The sequence below is a fragment of the Larus michahellis genome, chromosome 8, assembly GCF_964199755.1.
Source record: "Larus michahellis chromosome 8, bLarMic1.1, whole genome shotgun sequence".
NCBI classification, from domain to species: domain Eukaryota; kingdom Metazoa; phylum Chordata; class Aves; order Charadriiformes; family Laridae; genus Larus; species Larus michahellis.
This window is the reverse complement of record NC_133903.1, coordinates 47,812,623-47,831,374: the sequence shown is the minus strand read 5'-3', so window position 1 is coordinate 47,831,374 and position 18,752 is coordinate 47,812,623. Positions and strand designations below refer to the sequence as shown.

General features: G+C 53.2%; 1 protein-coding gene across 1 annotated transcript; it reads right to left on the bottom strand.

Annotated features, from left to right (window-relative positions):
- Positions 1 to 13,721: 13,721 nt before the first annotated feature.
- FOXE3 (forkhead box E3) lies at positions 13,722 to 14,891 on the bottom strand. Its single transcript, XM_074599409.1, has one exon. The coding sequence runs from the start codon at positions 14,889 to 14,891 to the stop codon at positions 13,722 to 13,724; it is 1,170 nt and encodes a 389-aa protein (XP_074455510.1).
- Positions 14,892 to 18,752: the final 3,861 nt, after the last annotated feature.

Sequence of the window (18,752 nt, the reverse complement as noted above, 5' to 3'; positions counted from 1 at the left end):
GGGGGTGCCAGGGGGAGACCTCCCCCCACCCAGGGCCGCGCTCAGCAGTGTGAGAATCCGCGGTGATGAATTGCCAGTCGCTGCCGTTAACAGGTGCGAGCATTTGGTGATAAAATCTCCAGCACTAATACCGGGGAGCCGGGCCAAACAGCTGCGCGGCCCCGCTTCCAAATGCCGGTCACAATTACTCAAGCCCTAACGACTCGGTGCACAGGCTGGCCGAGCTCGGGGGGACCCCGAGGAGCGGGCAGGAGCGGACGGCGCGTCGCCCGGACTTCTCCGGTTGAAGCAGCCTATTACCGAGCAGGAGCCTCTGCGCGGACTCGGTCGCATCCTCCTCCCTCGCCGCCAACGCTGCGATCGGGGAGGATTTCTCGACCTTACGGGGAAAATAGATGAATAACTTGTGCTGAGAGTTGCTGAGGAAGGTGGGAAGTCTGTCCTGCCGGCGTGTGGCAGGGCTGGGGGAGCTTTCCTGAGCTCTTTCACTTTTATGCTCCTCCGATGCCGATAAACATGCAACACATACGCATACATCTCCCTCTCATATGTGCATATATATATATTCACCTATATATACTTATATATTTTTTTCTTATTTATATTTTTTCTCATTTTTTTTTCTTATATATATCTATATAATTAGCGAACACGGAGAAAATCTTCGGAGACGCCGCATCTTTCCTTCCAACTTTGTTTAAACTCCCCCGTTCATCAGCCCCGCGGAAAGGCGATGGGAAGAACAAATGGAGGAGAGCGGGGAGGGAAAAAGACCCGAGCCGCTTTCCATTTTTATTAAGTAAAATAATAGTTATGCCTCCCCTACATAAACGAAAGTGTCATAAAAAATTCCGAAGCAGCTGCCAGAGATTTCGACCACACACACAACGGGGCGATTGAATTTCCACTTGGTGCATTTCATGGCAGCGAGGAACCGCCGGGAGCTGCGCCTTGTGCCTCTGCAGGGCGGCGGAGGGGAGGGTTGCGGGGGGGACGCACACACACAGCAAAATGACGAGTTGTGAGGGGCTGAAGGCAGTGGCACCGCCCGGGGGAGGATGCCCCGCCGCCCCCCGCACCCCTCCGCGGGGGGAGCCCCGGGGGGCTCCACTGGAGCTCTTCGCCGCCATGCTCCTGGGCATCGGGACTCCCATGAGCCCGAAAATATGGGGCTGGGGGGAGGCGAGGAGGGTCGCGAGGAGGCGGCTGTTGATGGGATGCTGCCGGTGCCTTGTCCCGCTCCCGCCGGGACCTCCCCCTTCAGCATCGCGCATCCAGAGCCGCCGCAGATCGAGAAATAAATAACATGTCCCCACCAGCCACCGTCGACACGATTCCTGCCTGTTTCAAGGCAAAAATATCGTACCCGTTAAAGTCGGGAACGACCCAAAAGGAAACGATAGGGAAGGAGTCCCGGTCCCTCCATCTGCGAGCGGTTCCTGTTCGCCCAGTCGGAATTAGCCTCGGCTTTGCCGGGCGAGATGGGCTGCCGAAACAAATCAAAACGAGAAAAAGTACCTAAACTAGCCCCGTCCCGAAATGATTTAGCAAAGGGAAACCCGGGACTGAAGCAAACCAGATGGTCGGATCCCAGACACGTACATACACACACACACACACACACGCTCCCGGCCGTGCATCCCCACGCGGAGCGAGGGGTGAGTTTTAATCACGGGTTTGCACGCCGGGGTAAGACATGAGGCGGTCTCCCGAAAGAGAAACCCGATCGACCTACCCGAACACATTGCCTTGTCATCGTCCCACTGTTCCCAGGCGTTCAGGGCTGGGAGGGAAGCATTTTTCCTAGGGCAGATTTTTAATTTTTCTGCTTTCCTCTCTGAAGTATTTCGTTACAGACAGCCTCCCTTCCCATCTCCCGTTTTAACCCGACTCTGCTTTACATTCCACGTTAAATTGCGGTATCAAACATGCATGGGGCTGAGAGTTGGTGGGGTGGGGAGGCTCTCCAAAAAGTCTCAACAATGCAAAAAAAAGAAAACAAAAGTAAAAAAAAAAAAAGTGGCCAGCAGCCGATCAGGATTTTATTTTTTTCTCTTTTAAATTGACTTTCACTGTCTGTCCTGCCTATCTTAATGAGACGTTGGGTCGGCGTTTTGATACCATGCAGACCTCTCTAGCAGGTGGATTCCCCCCCCGGAGGAGGGTTTCCCCCGGGGGTCTCGGTGCCCCCGCCCGCGCAGCTCCGTGGGAGCTGGTTGGAGCCCCTGCAACCTGCAAAACGGCAACAGCGACCAGGAACATTTTTTTTTTTTCCACGGGGAAAATTTCGTTCCCTGCCTGTCCGCCGGGACCTTTATTTGCCGGGGGGGGATGCGATCGCTGCTCCTGCCCCGGCACCTGCCCCCGCCTAAGGGAGCCGTCCCTGGCCGGAGCATCCCCCGGCGCTGGGGTTTACCGGGGGGCAAAGCCCTGATCCTGCACCGCTCTGCCCGGGGAAGGGCAGCATCGGGCCCTGCAGCGTTTCCGTGCGCTGCCTTGGGAGGTTTGGGGAGGTTTAGCACCAGCCCAGCCGACGTTGCTCCCAGATCCTTCCAGGCGATCCCTTGGTTTTGCAATACATAATCGTTCTTGTTTCCTCTGACAAGCAGCCCCTAAATTCGTTTATTCTGATGAGAACCGCATCTACAAGTCCCCCAAGGCTCAGTGATGGATTTTTCTGTATTACCTCGTTATCAAGCTTGGCTGACCTCTAACTTCTCTGAAAACATGAACAAGACAGACCTGCTGCTGCCTGGGCTGCCCCAGGGGGCTCTTTTTCCACTTATGCGATTTCCTTTGATATTATTTCTCTTCTTTCCATATCCAAGGCTCAGACCTTCAGTGCTCCCTGCAGTTCAACCTTTTTTTCCAGCCGCGTACCACCAGCTCCCATCTTGCAAAGATCACTTTGCAGCCTGCGCACCAGGAGCTCCCCAGCACAGGGAGGTAAGTGGGAAAGGTGGTGCCAGATAGTGCGAGATGTGTGAAATTCCCAGTTTGGAAACCATTGGAGCCAAGTGCCTATATCCATCCTCGCAGCACTCAGATGTTGGACAGCTTGGTTTTGTTTGACTTGCATTTTCAAACATAGGTGTCTCAAAATCCACACCAAAAAAGGTTTGGATTTCTAGGGAGGCTTTTCCCAGGCACCCCATGAATCTCTGGAGAACAAGCGTCCCTGTCTTTCTGACTCTCCCAACAAGTGGGAAACTCCTCTCCCCCCATATACACACATTTATTTAGGTGCTGTGATCTTACTTTAGGACCTTGGTTTTGGACTTGCCCTCCAAAAACTTTGTTTGCTGCTCTCTATTCATGCCTGATCCTATCCCACATGGATCTGAAGCCCACCAGGCAAGCTCATATGCAGCTTAACACTCAACTGATTAACTCTGGCTTAGTATAAACTTTTTTTTTCGTACTGTTCTTCAGCAATCTGACATGAAAAGAGATGGACACACACACACACACTTACATGACTCAGAGGAACGCAGTCATTTCGAGCCATAAACCACCAGGTGCACTTTTGAGACTCACCAAATCCAGCTCTCCTGGTTGCCATAAAAAACACATTAGCCAAAGGCCGATGCATGTGGAAGGCAATTATGCTCTGGCACATGGCAACGCGTATAGAACAGCCTGGTAACTGTGCCTACCACACAAGGAAAAATATCCCTGTGAAAACAAGCCTGCTAAATCACTTCATTCTTCCCTGAATTCCCTGAAAATAAAAAAGACGATTTTTTTTTGGGGGGGGGGAGGGAAAGATATGTGAGAGGGAATCAGATTTTCCAAAAGTAGGTGCACCAGTGCAAAAACCTAAATAAATGGTCAGATTCACAAGGATGTAGAAACGCGTGATGAGGTTTCCGAGTCCAGGTTTTCCATGTTAGTATCTGATCATGCCAAACGTGCCCAGGAAATCCCTGGTGCCAAGTGCTCTGCATTCAGTGGTTCAGCAGCCCCAGTGCCCACCTCACCCACAGAGTTCTCAAAAGTCCACTTCTGCCAGAAATGCCAGCTGAGGACCCCCAGCTTGGGGACCAGGAGCAATACAGAGAGGGGGCCTTCAAAGGAGGACATTACAGAGAAGGTGGAAAATTACTGGAATATAGCTTGACTGGGAGAAAAAGTGTTTGGTTTTTTTTTTTTTAGTAAATGGCCGGGGACAGGAGTCTGCATCTGGAAGTATCCAGCAATTTCCAGCTGGGATGAGGTTGGGGTGAACCTGCTGTATCCTTGTAAAAAATCAGCCCTGCACATACATGCTGATATCTGCAAATCTGCTTCACAAACAGGTTCATAGGTATATTTTGCCTCTTAACCTAAATAAGATTATGCTTCAGGCAGCTGGAGGCTGTGATGCTGCTACTGCACAGGAATATAGCGCAGGGTCACTTTTCACTGTTCCCACCTTGGGAAGGAGCCGGATAAGCAGAGGAGAAAAGTTTGCAACATGAAGTATGGGGAGGGAGGTGAAGCATCTCACCCATGCAGTGATGCAGAGGCAGAGTCAAACCCCTTAACCCTGTCCCATTATCCGGTGAAGGGCAGCCAGGTAGGAAAAATATCAAACCAGGCATCACTGTAACAGTCTGGGGCTGAATCTGCACACAAGGGTGAATGTCAGCTCCGTTGTCCTGCCACTGTACAGCTGCGGATGCCGATTCCTCCACTGCATCTCCACCAGGTCACAGCTTCGCTCACAAGCCCAGCTCCGGCACTTCCACAGCCCAGCGGCTCCTTCCTTCAGGTCCAGGACCCAAAGCTAATCCCTGCTTTGCGCACGGGGACACACAGCCCTGGCACATCCCAGGCTGACTTTGTGGCAGCATCAGCATGGCTGCAAGGGAGAGTTCTCTGTCTCTATAAAATAGCAGTGCACGGTAGGTAAAAGGGACACATGAGAAACCCATCCCCATTATCTCCAGACTGGTGTGAACTTCTCCTGTCCCTTTCTTCAAACCACCAGAAGAAGTTGCTGCCCCGAGCTGCACGGAGGCAAGAGAGGGAAAGCCTGGCAACACACAGATTAAAATTAACCCAGCCACTCTGGGGGTGTTGAAGCTTCACATGCACACGCGCATCCCCCCTTCTCTCACTGACTGCAGGGGAGCCTCTGCTTGTTCTTGCTGGGAAGAGGACGCTGCATCACTCGGATGGAAGAAACGACACTGAGGGCTGCTGAAGGAGGGGCTGATGTTTCACATCTGCCTTTACGTTACTTGGAAAGACCTGATTTATGCAGGATGGATACTCAGCACGGCCCAGCTAACTGGATCCCACCGACACTCATTACAAAATGCCTTTTTTGTATTTTGCTTTTGCATAGTCTAGATATTGAGCGTTAAAACTGTGTTATAACGGGGCATGAGGCGTTGGGATAAGTTTTCTGCTCCCTGAAAATACGTCGCTGGGGTCCTGCAGGGAAGCCGGCTGGTGGGGCTTCCCTCTGAGCGCAGAGATAAGCGTGCCATCTAGAGGAAATCCCCTTTATTGCCAGGACTGGCAGATGAAAATTATCCAATAAAGCATAATTAACCTCTGGCTTCAGAGAAAATCCTCCAGCCGTGCCCTGCTGCTCCGGGCTGCTGCAGAGGCATGTCGCAGGGGGCTGGCGATGCGCCGAGGCATCGGGAAGGCTCAGGAAGGTCCGGAGCGCTTGAGGGCCATCTCAGCCCACGCTGGCACACACTGCCACACGCTGGCTTGTCCTTTCCCCCTAGGCGATGTCAGCTGCCTGCCCCCCCTGATATGGGCTTTTGGATGTAAAGGGGGAGAAGGGAACGCGAGTGTTTCCACAGTACATGCTCTCTACCATGTCTGCCTCTGAGAAAGGTAAGGAGGCTGCACATATCGCAGGATAAGAAGGCTGTATATATCGTATAATGCCCTCCAGTGGCTGCTAGCAGCAGTCCTGGACCTCTGGGCGCCAATCCCTGGGCCATAGGTGAGGGCCTAGGTGCACTAACGAGGCAGTGGCAGGGTCACCTGCTCCACCAGCAGCTCCCACCCTGTAGAGCACAGCCCTGCAGAGCCCCTGGGGGGGCTGATACGATTGTGGGGTGTACAGTCCAGCAGTGGGGATGGGGGTCTGGCCTCCCATAGGAAGGAGGGAGGTGTCCTCCATGTTTCCACTCACACTTCCTGAGGAAAAAACCCCTTCACAGCTAACTTCCCAGGCTGGACTGCTCTCATATGCCTGCTGCTGTCGTGGGCACCCTCATCCAAACCTTCAGGCGTGGTTCTAGGTCTGGGACATGAGATGTGGGAGCACATGGGACAGCAGGCACCATAGGTCTTATACTCTCCTCTCCTGTGGTCAAAGTCAGCCCACTGAAGCCTACAGCATCCGTATCCCATGCCTTCCTCTTTTTCTTTTCTACCACTACCACTACCAGGGAACAGCATACCTGCAGTCACCAGCACAAAGTTGTTGTCCCACTAATAAAACCAAATCCTTCCAGCCCTAAAGATAATTGAAAAACAGCGATCTAGGTCCAAGCAGAGGGACAAGTGCTACGGCCCAGCAGGTAGCTCTCTTGTAAAAACGGGAAGGCTTGCAAAAAAAAAAACCCTTCGGAGACGGAGAAAGAGCAGAGAAGATCCTACATGAGAGACTTATTCTGCAGAAAAAGCAGGTGCATGCTTAAGTGAACAATATTTGGAGAGGAGGTGCTATTGCATTGATTTGCTCATATCCTGCAGGATTTTTTAATATATTTTCTTCACTTTTTTTTTTTTTAAATGAAGATTATTTCCGCTTTCCCCACCATCTCAGGAGCTCCCCATGATGCTGCTCTCCGGTGCTCCCAAGAAAAGCTGAACTCCAGCAACATCCACAGCACCTTTTTGCTTTTAACGGCGATCCTGTTTCCATTTTGCACCCTCTTCACCTTCTTCACCACACCTCTGGGCTCTCAGACCTGACTCCTAACCCATGTCTTGGAGATGCTGCTCTCACCACCCACAGTTGCTGTTGCCCCTACTCCATGGCAGGGAGGGAAGGCATGGATGTCCCCATGGCTCATCGCAGGCCATTGCCACTCACGTGGAGCAAAGGGCTTCGCGGCATCGCCCTGGGAGCTTGTGCGCTTTATAGGTCTCTTATTTCCTGTCATTACTGAGAAGAGCCTAGTTGTAATAAAAATCTGGGCTCCGATCCTACAAACACTTATGCCTGAGCTTAACTCTAAGCACGTGAGCCGTCAAAGGGGACTATTCATGTGCTTAAAATTTAAGCATGTGCTTAAGCGTCTGTAGGCCTGGAGTCTGTCAGTGCGGGGATTTGTGCTTTAAGCCCATATTCTGGGTCATTATCCTTTTCATGTCTTCTCTGGCATCTCAGAAGATGCTTCAAAGGGGAATTTTCGAGTTCTTCAATAAACTTCCAGAGCAGCCTGGATTCTTGCCTATTCTATGGGGCAATTCTCCTCCGCTGCCTCCCCTCCCCCTGTTAGCGATAATCCTGTGCTATTTCATGCTTGGCCAGACAATTAAGCCCTCTTGCTGCTTGGCTCTGTCTTTGTTATGTATAATTGTTCCAAATAATTAGCCACTATTGCACGCTATTCTGAAACTACTTTGTATCGCAATTATACTTAGAGGGTGAGCATCAGCTCCAGGAGAATCCAAGCAGCAGACAACCTGGAAAGAAAGGGCTTCGAGCCGGGGGGAAGATGGAGACGCGCTTAAGCCAACACTGCCGAAAACCTAACAATAAGTAACCAGCAAGGAGTAAGTGTTGCTTGGAGAGGGTCTGCGGCTGGTGGGGTCTGGGCAGGAGAGCTGAGGGTGGGCTGCAGGGTCTCGGCCAAGGTGTCACCTGGCTGCCACCTCGTGGGTGCTGGCTACGGTGCAGGAGGCAAAACCATTCTCCACTTCCATCACTTCCCTGGTGACATGAAGGGAGCACCTTGGCCAAGTGGCCAGTTTTGCCATCTCCACACGATGTAGGGACTGTATACCTGTGCTGGGATGTGTTTGCAGTTGTTCCCTAATCATGTCTTTGGGATGGTGAAACTTGTGATTTCTTGTGAAACTTGTGATTTCTTCAGGATAGAGACTCCAAATGAGGAGACTGGTTCAGCAGCCTCTTGTTTTCCCACTGGCAAACACATCTCTGTTGTGGATGAGTGCTGGACGAGATGCTCAGAGGAGTTACAGCTCCATGTGAAGCATCTTTTTGAAACTGAAAATAAAGTGGCACAGCAGAGTCCCCTTAGCATTACTCAGTCTCTTGTCTTTCAAGCAGAGAACATATGAAAAGGATATAACCAACACCTGGGTTAGCCTGACCTGTACTGATGAATTAATTTCTCTGCTGAAACCAATGGCCTGCTCTGAGCAAAGAGCCAGGATGGCCAGTGACAGTGCGCTTGGGCAATTTTGTGCTTTTTGAGACACGTTTTCTCCAGCCAGGTTAGGCTGCTTGAAACCTCCTGAAAATGGATCTACGGGCTTGGTTTGGTTTCCAACACCTGGTTAGCAAAAGGGGTTTTAAAACCATGTAGAGATGTGTGTGATGCAGACGGAAAGCACTCAAAATGTCTGAGACAGTGGGCCCATTCTCTGCAGACGTCGTACACTGCTTCTTTTGACTTAGAAGAGCTGATGCAAATGGAAAATGAACTTTCCCAGGCACATATGTAACTGGCTCAGGTGTATCCTTCCTACATGGAGCACCCTGAGGTGCCACGAGCCAGGGCTGCTTGTTGGCGCTGGGAGGGCACAGTTGATTCAATACATGCATAAACCCAACTGTTGCAGTGTAGCCCCTTCAGCAGCCCCAGTACAAAGACCGTGAAATGAATGGACCTCCCAAGAGCTTGTAGGTGTTATGTTGACAACACTCAGGCTCTGCCGCTTTGCTGCCGAGCCGCAGCCTTGCTCCTCGGATGCTCTAAGGGTCAGGCCAGCCCCCAGCTCTGCCATTCACATAGATGGCGTAGCACATTTCAAACAAAAAGTCAGGCTGCCAACGAGGCAGGCTGCTGCAGACGAGTGCTCCTTCATCACTGCCCCCTCACCTTCGATCAAAAGCCCAGCTTCTCACTGCGCTTCCACTTCTTTCCCTATTTCCACTCTAGGGAGAAGAGGTGCAGGGGGACAGCCACCGCCACCCAGCCCTGTATCCTGTCTCCAGTGATGGTCTGGTGGACGCTTAGGCAAAGGGTAAAAGAGTGTAAAGCCAGAGAAACCCATTCTCTCTGAAATCTTGCCAGCACCGGTAATTGGCGTTTTAGGGATTTCCCAGCCTGGAGGTTACATCCAGCCTCCTGTGTTTAATAATGAGCCTCACCCCGTTCTCGTTCTCATCCTGACCGTACCCCAAGCCTCTGCGATGTCCTGCCATTCCCCACGCAGCCACAACAGGACGGACCCCAGCGGCCGGGACGCTGCCGGTACACGCTGAGCCCCTCTCCGTGTCCCTGCGCCCTCGGCGGGGGCCGGGAGCGGCTTCCCAGGGCTTTCCACTGGAGGTCAGTGTTGGCCTGAGCACGGCGGCTGGCACTGCGGGACACATCCCCCCTGCCACCCCCTCCCCACGCCGGCGCCTTACACCCCTGGGGTAACGCGGTGGGAGGCAGGGCAGGGTTGCTCTGGCCCTGTTCGAACATAGCCGCTGCATCACCCGCTCCTGCCCGGACCCAAATATAAAGGACCCAAATATAAAGTAGCAGAGGTGGTGACAGACCCCCGATACCCCGAGACGCAGCTCAGAGTTTGGGAAGTGCTGGCTTCCAGGTGCTATTTTGTTAAAAACTCATTATCAGCTGGCAAAGCCAATTTCAGCAGGTTCCACTGCACCCACTGCCCATCTTCCCATCACCGTCTGACTTTACCAACTCAGTCTTGACCTCAAATAGACACTGATTGTCTTCAAGCCGTGTATTTGCAAAGGGCACAGCATCGCATAAAATAAAAGCTAGCTATGGTATAAAATTTCCAACACTGGGACTGCCAGTGGACAGCTGGCAGCATCCAGACAAAATCTAACACTACCAGAGGGACCGACAAGTTCTTCAGGAAACGTGCTTTGACTACAATTTCAGCTAATGCTGTGCTTGTTTGCAACCGGATGGAAAACACTATTTATAGCTTGGGAATATCAGCTGGAAAGAGCATTTCTTATTGCTTGTTTTAACCTGTGGGGAGGCTGTAGGAAGGTGGTACAAGCATGAAACACGCAGAATGCTGTCGTACGCAGACAGATGTGGCAGCTCGGTCAGTCCTCCCTGGGCAGACAGTATTTCCCAGAGGAAAACAAACATCTTTTTCAAAGTGGCAGCTGATTTGGGTCATTTGTTTCTGATCGTGCAGCCTGAGGGATCTGAATTCAGCCTGATTTGCAAGGGGACATTGCCCAAGAAGTCAGACTTGCCGGTAGCCCAGATCGCCACCCAAATCTCTTTGGTTCTCAGGATCAACTCCAACTGCCCTGCTGCGTCTGTGGGGTCCAGACAGGGGTCTCCTCACCATGGATATCCAGAGGACCTCTTGCCATCACCCTGAAGTATGACATTCATTCCACAGTCTTGGAGAGCAAAGAAAGTTTTGCCTCTGGCTTTTGTGTGAGCAAGATCAGGATAGTTATGACTGTCATTACTTAATATTCCCTAAACGCCCTGGGTATAGCTAAATAAAGAGAGGAGGATTTCAAAGGAGACCAGGTTTCACAACTGGAATCTGGGTGATAATTACTCCTGTTTCATTTAAATCCCTCTTATTCACGAAACAGGGACATTGAAAAGACACTAAAGAGCCCAGGTATAAACTTTACAAAGCTTAAAACTACTCTGTCCCAGCAAGGCTCATGCTTTACATGACACCTAAATCCTACTCATTTGCTAGATTCACCCTAACTGTAAACAAAGCTTTGAAATGAAAGCTTAAAAGCCTAGTTGGGATACATTAAGTTAACCAAGAAGACACTCTTAAGGCATTAGTTTAATGACAATCGCAATATAAGTGCCAGAGGTTTGTGCATGTGAGGATTAATATCTATAGGAGAAGGGGTTTATTCTGTCTATAGAAGAAAAGGGGGTTGTTCCCCATGCTTTCCAGCTTGTTTGGCAGCAGAAGGCCAGCAGTGAGGGTGGCTTACTGCCGCTTGCAGGGGGCTCTGAGCTGGGGCTGTCTGGCAGACAGGGCCTGGGAAGATGTGCCACCCAACGCTGCACACCAGGGATTGTCCCCACACACTGGGACAGGGTCGTCTGCTCTCTCCGAGACAGGTTTTCGGGGATCCAGCTCACTGCAGTGACTCTTGTTTCATGCCAGAGCCCCCTTGGTTGAAGAGGCCCCTCTTGCACAGGCACAGGGGTGGGATGGGTCTCCTGCAGACCCCCCCCAGATGTGGAGCTGGGTGCTGCCCTCCAGAAAGCCCCCTGGCAGGAGGGCGCAAGTGACTGGGGGACAGGAGCAAGCCACATCCCAGCCCTTCAGGTACCCCAATCTCCCCCTGGCTCCACCAGCACTTGAGTTAACACCTGGCAGAGATGCCAGGAACTTGGAAAGCCCTTTCCAACACCGGCTCCCTGCTCCTGCAGGGCTCCAAGGTGACTGGGGAGGAGCGAGTGTGAGATGTCCCGGCTCAGCCACCTCTTCCCGGTGCATCCCACCCGGGCAGAACCACCGTATCACCTGCCCACCCCCTCCACCCAACACCATTTTTCTTTTACGCCAGTACTCGGTTCTCCCCCACCTCAGACACTCTCCTGCTCGTGGTGCAAACCCAGCAGAGCCCCAGTCTGGCGCCCGGTGATGCTGGAGGGAAGCCAGCAGACCCAGGGCTTCGGGCACGTGGCTGGCTCTGACCCCCTGGATACTTAGGCAAGGCTTCAAAAGTGCTTTTGTTTGAAAAACACATCAGGATCAGGCCCTGGGAATGAATGTGAGCTATGACAAGTGTCCTTTCTACCCACTGTCCTTGCAAGCAACTATTTCAGCATCCCCGCAGTCCATCTATACGGACAGTACGTTGCAGACAGGAATGGCACTTTGCAACCTTTCATTAGATAGAAGATCTCTGTCTATAGATATTTTCTGTAGAGAGCCAAACTATTTTAAGGGAAAGTTTTTTTACAACGCCCTTTTCCGAGCAGGACTATCACTAAGGGAAAAGCACAGGAGCTGCTGGGAGCAGCGTGAAAGCTCAAAAGGTGAAGCTGGAAGGACGAGGGAAGAGACCCCGAGCCCAGCGGCTCAGCCAAAGGCAGCAGACCAGGGCTAGGACAGTTTTTAGAGAGAGATAAAGCCCCAATTTTAAGGAGGACGAGGAAAAAAGCATTTTCTTCCCTCCCCTCTCGTGAGATAAAAGAATGAAAAGCCACAAGATGTGGGTAAAAGCTGGCTCCCTGGGTACCCGCCTGTACACCCAGCTTTTGGTCACGACCAGCAGCCGGGGAATGAGATGCTCAGTTTTGCACCAAAGCTCAACTGACACCCAACTGCTCCTTAAGCAGGAGAAAGGTGCAATAGGGACTAGGAGAAACTACTCTGCTTCAGAGGATACCCTTGAAAAATGGGAGAGAAATTCTAGATTGTCATTTTTACCTGGAGGATGTTTAAATTTAGAAAAGCTAAATCCAGAGATAGGGAATTCTGCCTTCAAAACCTGGCAGTCCCGTAAATAAAGAGCAGCAGCCCGGCCAGTGAACAGGTTGGAATTTTAATTGATTTTGTTGCTAGGAAGGAAAGCTACAATCTCCTAATTTGATGCGCTAAATCAGAATTTCACCTGCAAGGGCTTCCTCGGAAGGAAGCCGCGTTCCCTGCCACGCAAATGGAAACCATCGAGCCCCGTAAGAGTTGCATGGGCAAACCTTGCAGCTTCCAGGTGACAGAGAGCTTACGGCAGTCCTCGCATGGCTTGGCAGTGGTTAGTTACCGTTCTCTTTTTAAAAAAATCATAATAAAATAGTAGTGTCTTAGAAAGTGTCACTAGCAATGCAAGTCGTGTCAGCGTCACAACAGCAGCATGAGCCTATCTCCCACTGGTTACAAGACTGATAACTTCCTCTCGTCAAGGTCTGCCCGGAGCCAGAGGAACGGCAGCACTGGACGTGTTGGAACAAAAAGCTTTATTTTAAAAAAAAGTCCTTTCTAACAATAGAAGTTATTTTTAAAAATAGTAAAAAGAAGTAGTATGGGTGTTGGGATTTTTTTTTTCCTACAGGAGAAGGAAATGAATAACATCTTAAATATTCATTTAAAATCCACTGAATTGCGTTTTTTTGGGTAACTCTGATTCCAGTCGCAGAGGAGGCACACAGGGAAGAGAGGAGAAAGCCCGTTCGCAGGACACCTCCTGCTCTCTGGGTTCCTGCACGTTGCACCCCACACCCACCTCCTGGGAGGGCTCCTCCTCTCCCCGGGGGTGTCCTGGGGTGCCCTGCTGCAGACAGCACCCCCGGGATCAGGCCATGCGGAGGGGACACCCCCTGGGTGTGGGGAGCCCTGCCTGGCAGATGCATCCAGAGAGCACCTTTCCTGGCAGGGGATGGGGCAGAAAAATAGATCACCTTGCCTCCAGATAAAAATAAGCTGAGAAAGAGAGGATTTAGGTCCCCCCCGCAGGTGTGTGTCCGCACGTGGCCAGAGGCTGGGGATCCCCAACCAAACCACAGCCGGTCCCCGCAGCAGGGAGAAGTCCGCATGTCCAGAGATGCCCCAGATGGGAGCCTGGGGGTGTCCAGCCAAGCCCCCCCCCGACCCCATCACATATACCGCTCCAGGCCGGTGGGGAAATTGGGCTGCCTCATGTAGGCATTGCTAGAGCCGAACTGGCCAAGGGGCGATGCGGAGAGCCCCAGGAGCTGCTCGCTGTGCTCGGCGCAGGCCGGGGGCCGCATGGCCGGCAGGGCCAGTCTGTTGGGAGCTCCGTAGAGCGGTGGGCTGCCGGGCGAGTAGCTGCCCTGTGCCACGGGCAGGTGAGGGGGTGAGGCAGCATACGGGTAAGCCAGGGTGTTGGGGGCGGCCCGGCCCAACAAGCCGGGACTGACGGGCTGTGCCTGGAAGCAGGGAGGCTCGGAGCTGCCGGCGGAGCAGGAGGGAGCCAGCTCGGCCCCGGGCAAGCCCAGCGATGGGTGGCCCAGCTCGGCAGGCGGTGAGGGCTGCAGGGCCTGCTGCCCACTGATGAGGCTGTCGATGCTGAACATCCTGGGATGCTGTGCCGGTGGTGCTGCCCCGGCTGCGTAGGGGTGGAAGACAGTGCCGGAGAGCTGGGGGCCGTAGCCGGGCGAACAGAGGGCGTTGGAGTAGGGTGCTGTAGGTGCCGTGGGGCGGCCGGCGGGCGGGGGCGTGAAGGCGCTGGAGTTTTGCATGTAGCCAGGGTAGGTGGTGATGTCGGTGCGCTTGAAGCGCTTCCTCCGGCGCAGGAAGCTCCCGTTGTCAAACATGTCCTCGGCGGCAGGGTCCAGCGTCCAGTAGTTGCCCTTGCCGGGGTGGCCGGGTTCCCGGGGGATCTTGACGAAGCAGTCGTTGAGGGTGAGGTTGTGGCGGATGCTGTTCTGCCACTTCTTGGGGTTCTCCCGGTAGAAGGGGAAGCGCTCGGTGATGAACTTGTAGATGCCCCCCAAGGTGAGCTTCCTCTCGGCGGCGTTGGCGATGGCCATGGCGATGAGGGCGATGTAGGAGTAAGGGGGTTTGCCCCGCTGCACCGGCCGCTTCCTGCGGCGGCCTCCGGCGGGGGGCGGCGGTTCCTCGGGGGGCGGCGGCGGCGGCGGGCTGCCCCCACCGCCCCGCGGCTCCGGCTTCACCGGCGGCGCCTGGCCGGCGGGGGGAGACCCCCGGGGCGGCCCGGGGGAGCCGGGGCTGGCCGCGGCGGCGGGGCTAGGAGCCGGCAGCGTGCACATGCCTCGCAGGCAGGGGAAGCCGGCCGCGTTCATATACGGCCCTCGCCTTCCTCCTCCTCGGAGGAGGATGAGGGGGGGGTCGGCGGGAGAAAGAAGCCCCCCCCCGAGGGGAGGGAAAGGGGGGAGAGGGAGGGGAAGGGGGGCAGGCGCCGCGGCAGCTCCCGGCGATGGGGAGGTCGGTCCCGAGTCGCTTTGCAATATATAGGGCTGTCGCCCCCCCCGGAGGGGCGTGCGGTGCCCGGCCCGCCCCGGCCCCTCTCCCCCGGCGGGAGGAGGAGGCCCCTGGGGAGGGGTCCCGATTCCCACGGCTAAATCCCCCAGCCTCTCCCCAGGGTTTTATTTGGCAGCCATGCCCCCGAGCGGTCCCTCCCCCGGGGGTCCCGGGTGCCAGCGCGGCGGTCGGCGCCGCTCCCGGGCCGTTCTCCCCGGCGCTCCGCTGGCTTTTGAACCGCTGATTCCTCCCAGCAGGAAAAAAAAAAAAAAAAAAAAAAAAACAAAAAAAAAACCAACTAAACAAAACGAGTCCCGACGGTCAGATCAGGGCGAGTTTGGTGCCGCAGCCAGCTCCCGGCAGCAGAGCAGGTAACCTCCCGCCGGGACCCCCCCACCGCTGGGATTTCGTTGTTTTTTTTCCCTGGGAAAAACGCTCAGAGGCGGCCCCAGGCGCACCGGCGGCAGCAGCCGGGAGTTTCTCCCCAAAACCAGTCCCCTCGGTTTAGTTACTTTGCAGCCTGGTGAGATCTCCTGAGTAAAAACATCCTAGCAGAAGTTTTTCTTTTCCCCTGGGAGAGAGGAAAATGGTCCACAGAGCTCGGGGCTGCCCGCAGGTGCCTCCGTCGGGGCGGGCAAGGGATGAAGGACGTGGATGGCATTTTGGGGGCGGATGGGGGAAGCAGGGGGTCTTTCTGTCACTGCAGAGGGGCTGAGCCCACGGCTGAAGCTGAAGGAAGACACCAAATTCAGACAGCCCTGCCGGGTTTCAGGGAAAACCTCTTCAGATCTCATCCCGCACCCCAGAACCAGCTGGGTGGAACCACAGCTCCCCTTCCATGGCATATGCCGATACTAGAGCTGCTGGCTGCTTTATCGGCACCAAAAAAAGTCATGAGCTTTCACACCGTCCTCACCCATTGCTGCTGAGCATCACCTCTAAGCCAGATGCCCATCCCTGGGGAGCCCGGCCTGGAGACCAGGTAAGGGAGCTGCTGCATCAGGGTGGGCTGGACAAGCGGAGAGGACTTCTATAGCCAGATCACAGCTTTACGTGTAGCTACATGTCTGTGTCCTGAGAAGACAGGTGGAAATGTATGCCATTAATGCAGTGGCAGATCCCTCCACATATCCCGCAGCGGAGTAAAAATCGCAGCCTTCAACTTCGTAACTTGGTTGCAAGTATTCTGAGTAGCAGAACAGGATGAGAGACTTTTTCCACAGAGGCAAGTAGGTAATTCTCAACCGGGTCGTATCATCCTCCTCCTCCTTTCCTTTTTAAACTTAAGTGCCACCCAGCCTTTTGGAAAAGACTCTTCAGCCCTTTCATTTAAGCATTTCCTTGCAGTTTTGTTCTACACTGCAAGTAAAAATTCACCGACCAGGTTATTTCCCACCATTGCTTGTTCCCCTGCTTGTGTCTGCATGTGGGTTTGTTCTTGCTTTATTTTTTCCTGCAGATACTTGTGGCTCTTCTTCTGCTCTCTTCAGGGCTCAGGCAGGGAAGTGTGGGTCTGACAGAGCCCTGTCAGGTCCAGTCCAGCAAAACAGCTGCTGTTGGGGCAAACTGCCTCAATTTCCCTTCTACCAAATGGGGATAACCGGAGTGTAGGTGCTGGCTGGAGGACAGAGAGCAGGTGAGAAAGGGTGAAACGTGGCCTTAGAGAAAGGTGCCTTTCTCCACAGAAGCTGCAGATCTTCAGGGAGGAAAGCAACTCAAGGGCAGGGCAGGGACTATTCATTCACTTTGGGAGGCCTGAGGGGAAAAAGGAGGGAAGATTCCTATTTCTCCCGAAGTGTGCATTTAAACCGAGCAAGTATCTGAATGTGGCCAGTTCATTTCAGTCAGAGGATCTGATTTTTCCAGTCACTGGAGAAGGTGGCAGGACAGACTCCCAACAACGGAGTCACTAAAGATCACTCCAGGATGTCCAAAGAAAATTACCTTTCTGGGGGACATGGAAACCTTCAGTTCTGCAGGCATTAGCTGGTGAGATTTTCATGTTGATGCAAGGATTTTAATCTATTCTGATCTAGCAAGAATGGGTTTGGGAGGGAAAAGGCTTATGGGGTGCGAAGGAGGAACAGCAATCAAACATATCAAACACTGATTTTCTTAATCCATCATATCAAACAGCCTTTGCCTATCACTCGCTTTCTCCTGTTTTATTGGAATAAGCATCAGAAAAGGAGTTGGAAGCAAAAACCCAACAGAATGGCTGGGGCTGGAACTGCCTGCACCTGAGATCACATCTAGCAAAGGAAGAGACGCCTCATCTGGACAACGGGACTTGAAGACCCAACTGCGTGAAGTGTTTATAGTCCAAGGCCCTAATCTCACGTCATTTTACAAGCGGTGGGAGAAGCCCCGGCCCCGTCTCGGGCTGCGGGGTGGCTGAGACTCCAGCTGGTGAGTAGTTACTTTAAAGCTGACGGGACCATTTAAATTGCTCTCAACTTCACTGGGTTAGGACCCAGATGTCAACCCAGTTTTGACAGACGGGTAAAACAGCGGGACGGAGGCGGGCAGGAGCACACAGACAAGAAACAAACTGTGTTTTACCACTGAATAAGGAAAGCTAAACCAGACAGATGCCGATTCTCACATATGCTTTATAACTCAGGGTTCTCTTTCTGTCCCAGATCTTTTATAACACGTCGGAAGATGATAATAAAGACGGCTACCAAACAAATACGATCTGGGTCTCTCTTTAAAATGAGGTGACGAGGAGGGAATAAATCACATTTATTAAGTATGCGTAAGCTTTGCTAGCATCTCCTGCCTTCTGCATCGGTTGATTCCAACTGAGCACGCCGAGAGAGTTCAGCTGCTCTTTTCCCTCCAGCCCCCGAACCGTTTTGCACTGGAGCTGCAGCCTCCTTTAGAAATGTCGCACGCACAAATCGCTTTGCAGCAAGGCTGAACTTGCTTTACCGCGGAGGAACAGGGCTACTGTGGCACCTCAGAGAGCTGCTGTTCCAAGCCCCCCGTGTGCCCAGGCAGGTATTGCGTCACTGGTACCCGGGCCACATTTCCAAGCTGCTCTTTGCAACCGCATGGGTTAGAAAAACGTGCATTTGCTTGCCCCAAAACAAAGCAATCTTCTACTAAACCATATGGAGGATGGGGGTAACTGGTGGGATGTTCACATTCTTTAATGTGGCCATGCTGAGGAGCCAGTGGTTTTGCCCTGTCTTAAGTAAAACAACAGCCTCGATATCTGCACTGGGGAAAGCTGCGTTTGGTGCATCCCTGTTTGCAAAGCCCCCCACTTAGTCATGAAGCAGACACATCGGTATCTCAGCCAGCTCCGGAATGTGCAAAGAAGAAGAAGGGATGGGGACCTTGGGAATGAGGACCTCTCTGGTTCCTCTCCCAAGGACTCCTGCAGTGAGCAGTCCAAAGCATCCTCCAGCTTTGAAGCCAGCAATGGCTTCTGGGGGATGCTTCAATGACACAAGATCTGCTGATGGTGCTCTTAGCGTGGCCATCTTTGTACTAACAACCAAACATTCAGGGACCTCCTTAGCTGAAAGCTGTGTGAGTACCACTGCCTTGAAATAACAGCACCCGGGGCCATTCCCACCCTCAGCCCATCCCTAACTGAATCCATCCATGCTCCAAGCTCCCAGAGGGAGACCCTCAGAAGAAGTTTGAGAGATGCTTCCACCACAGCTACTCTG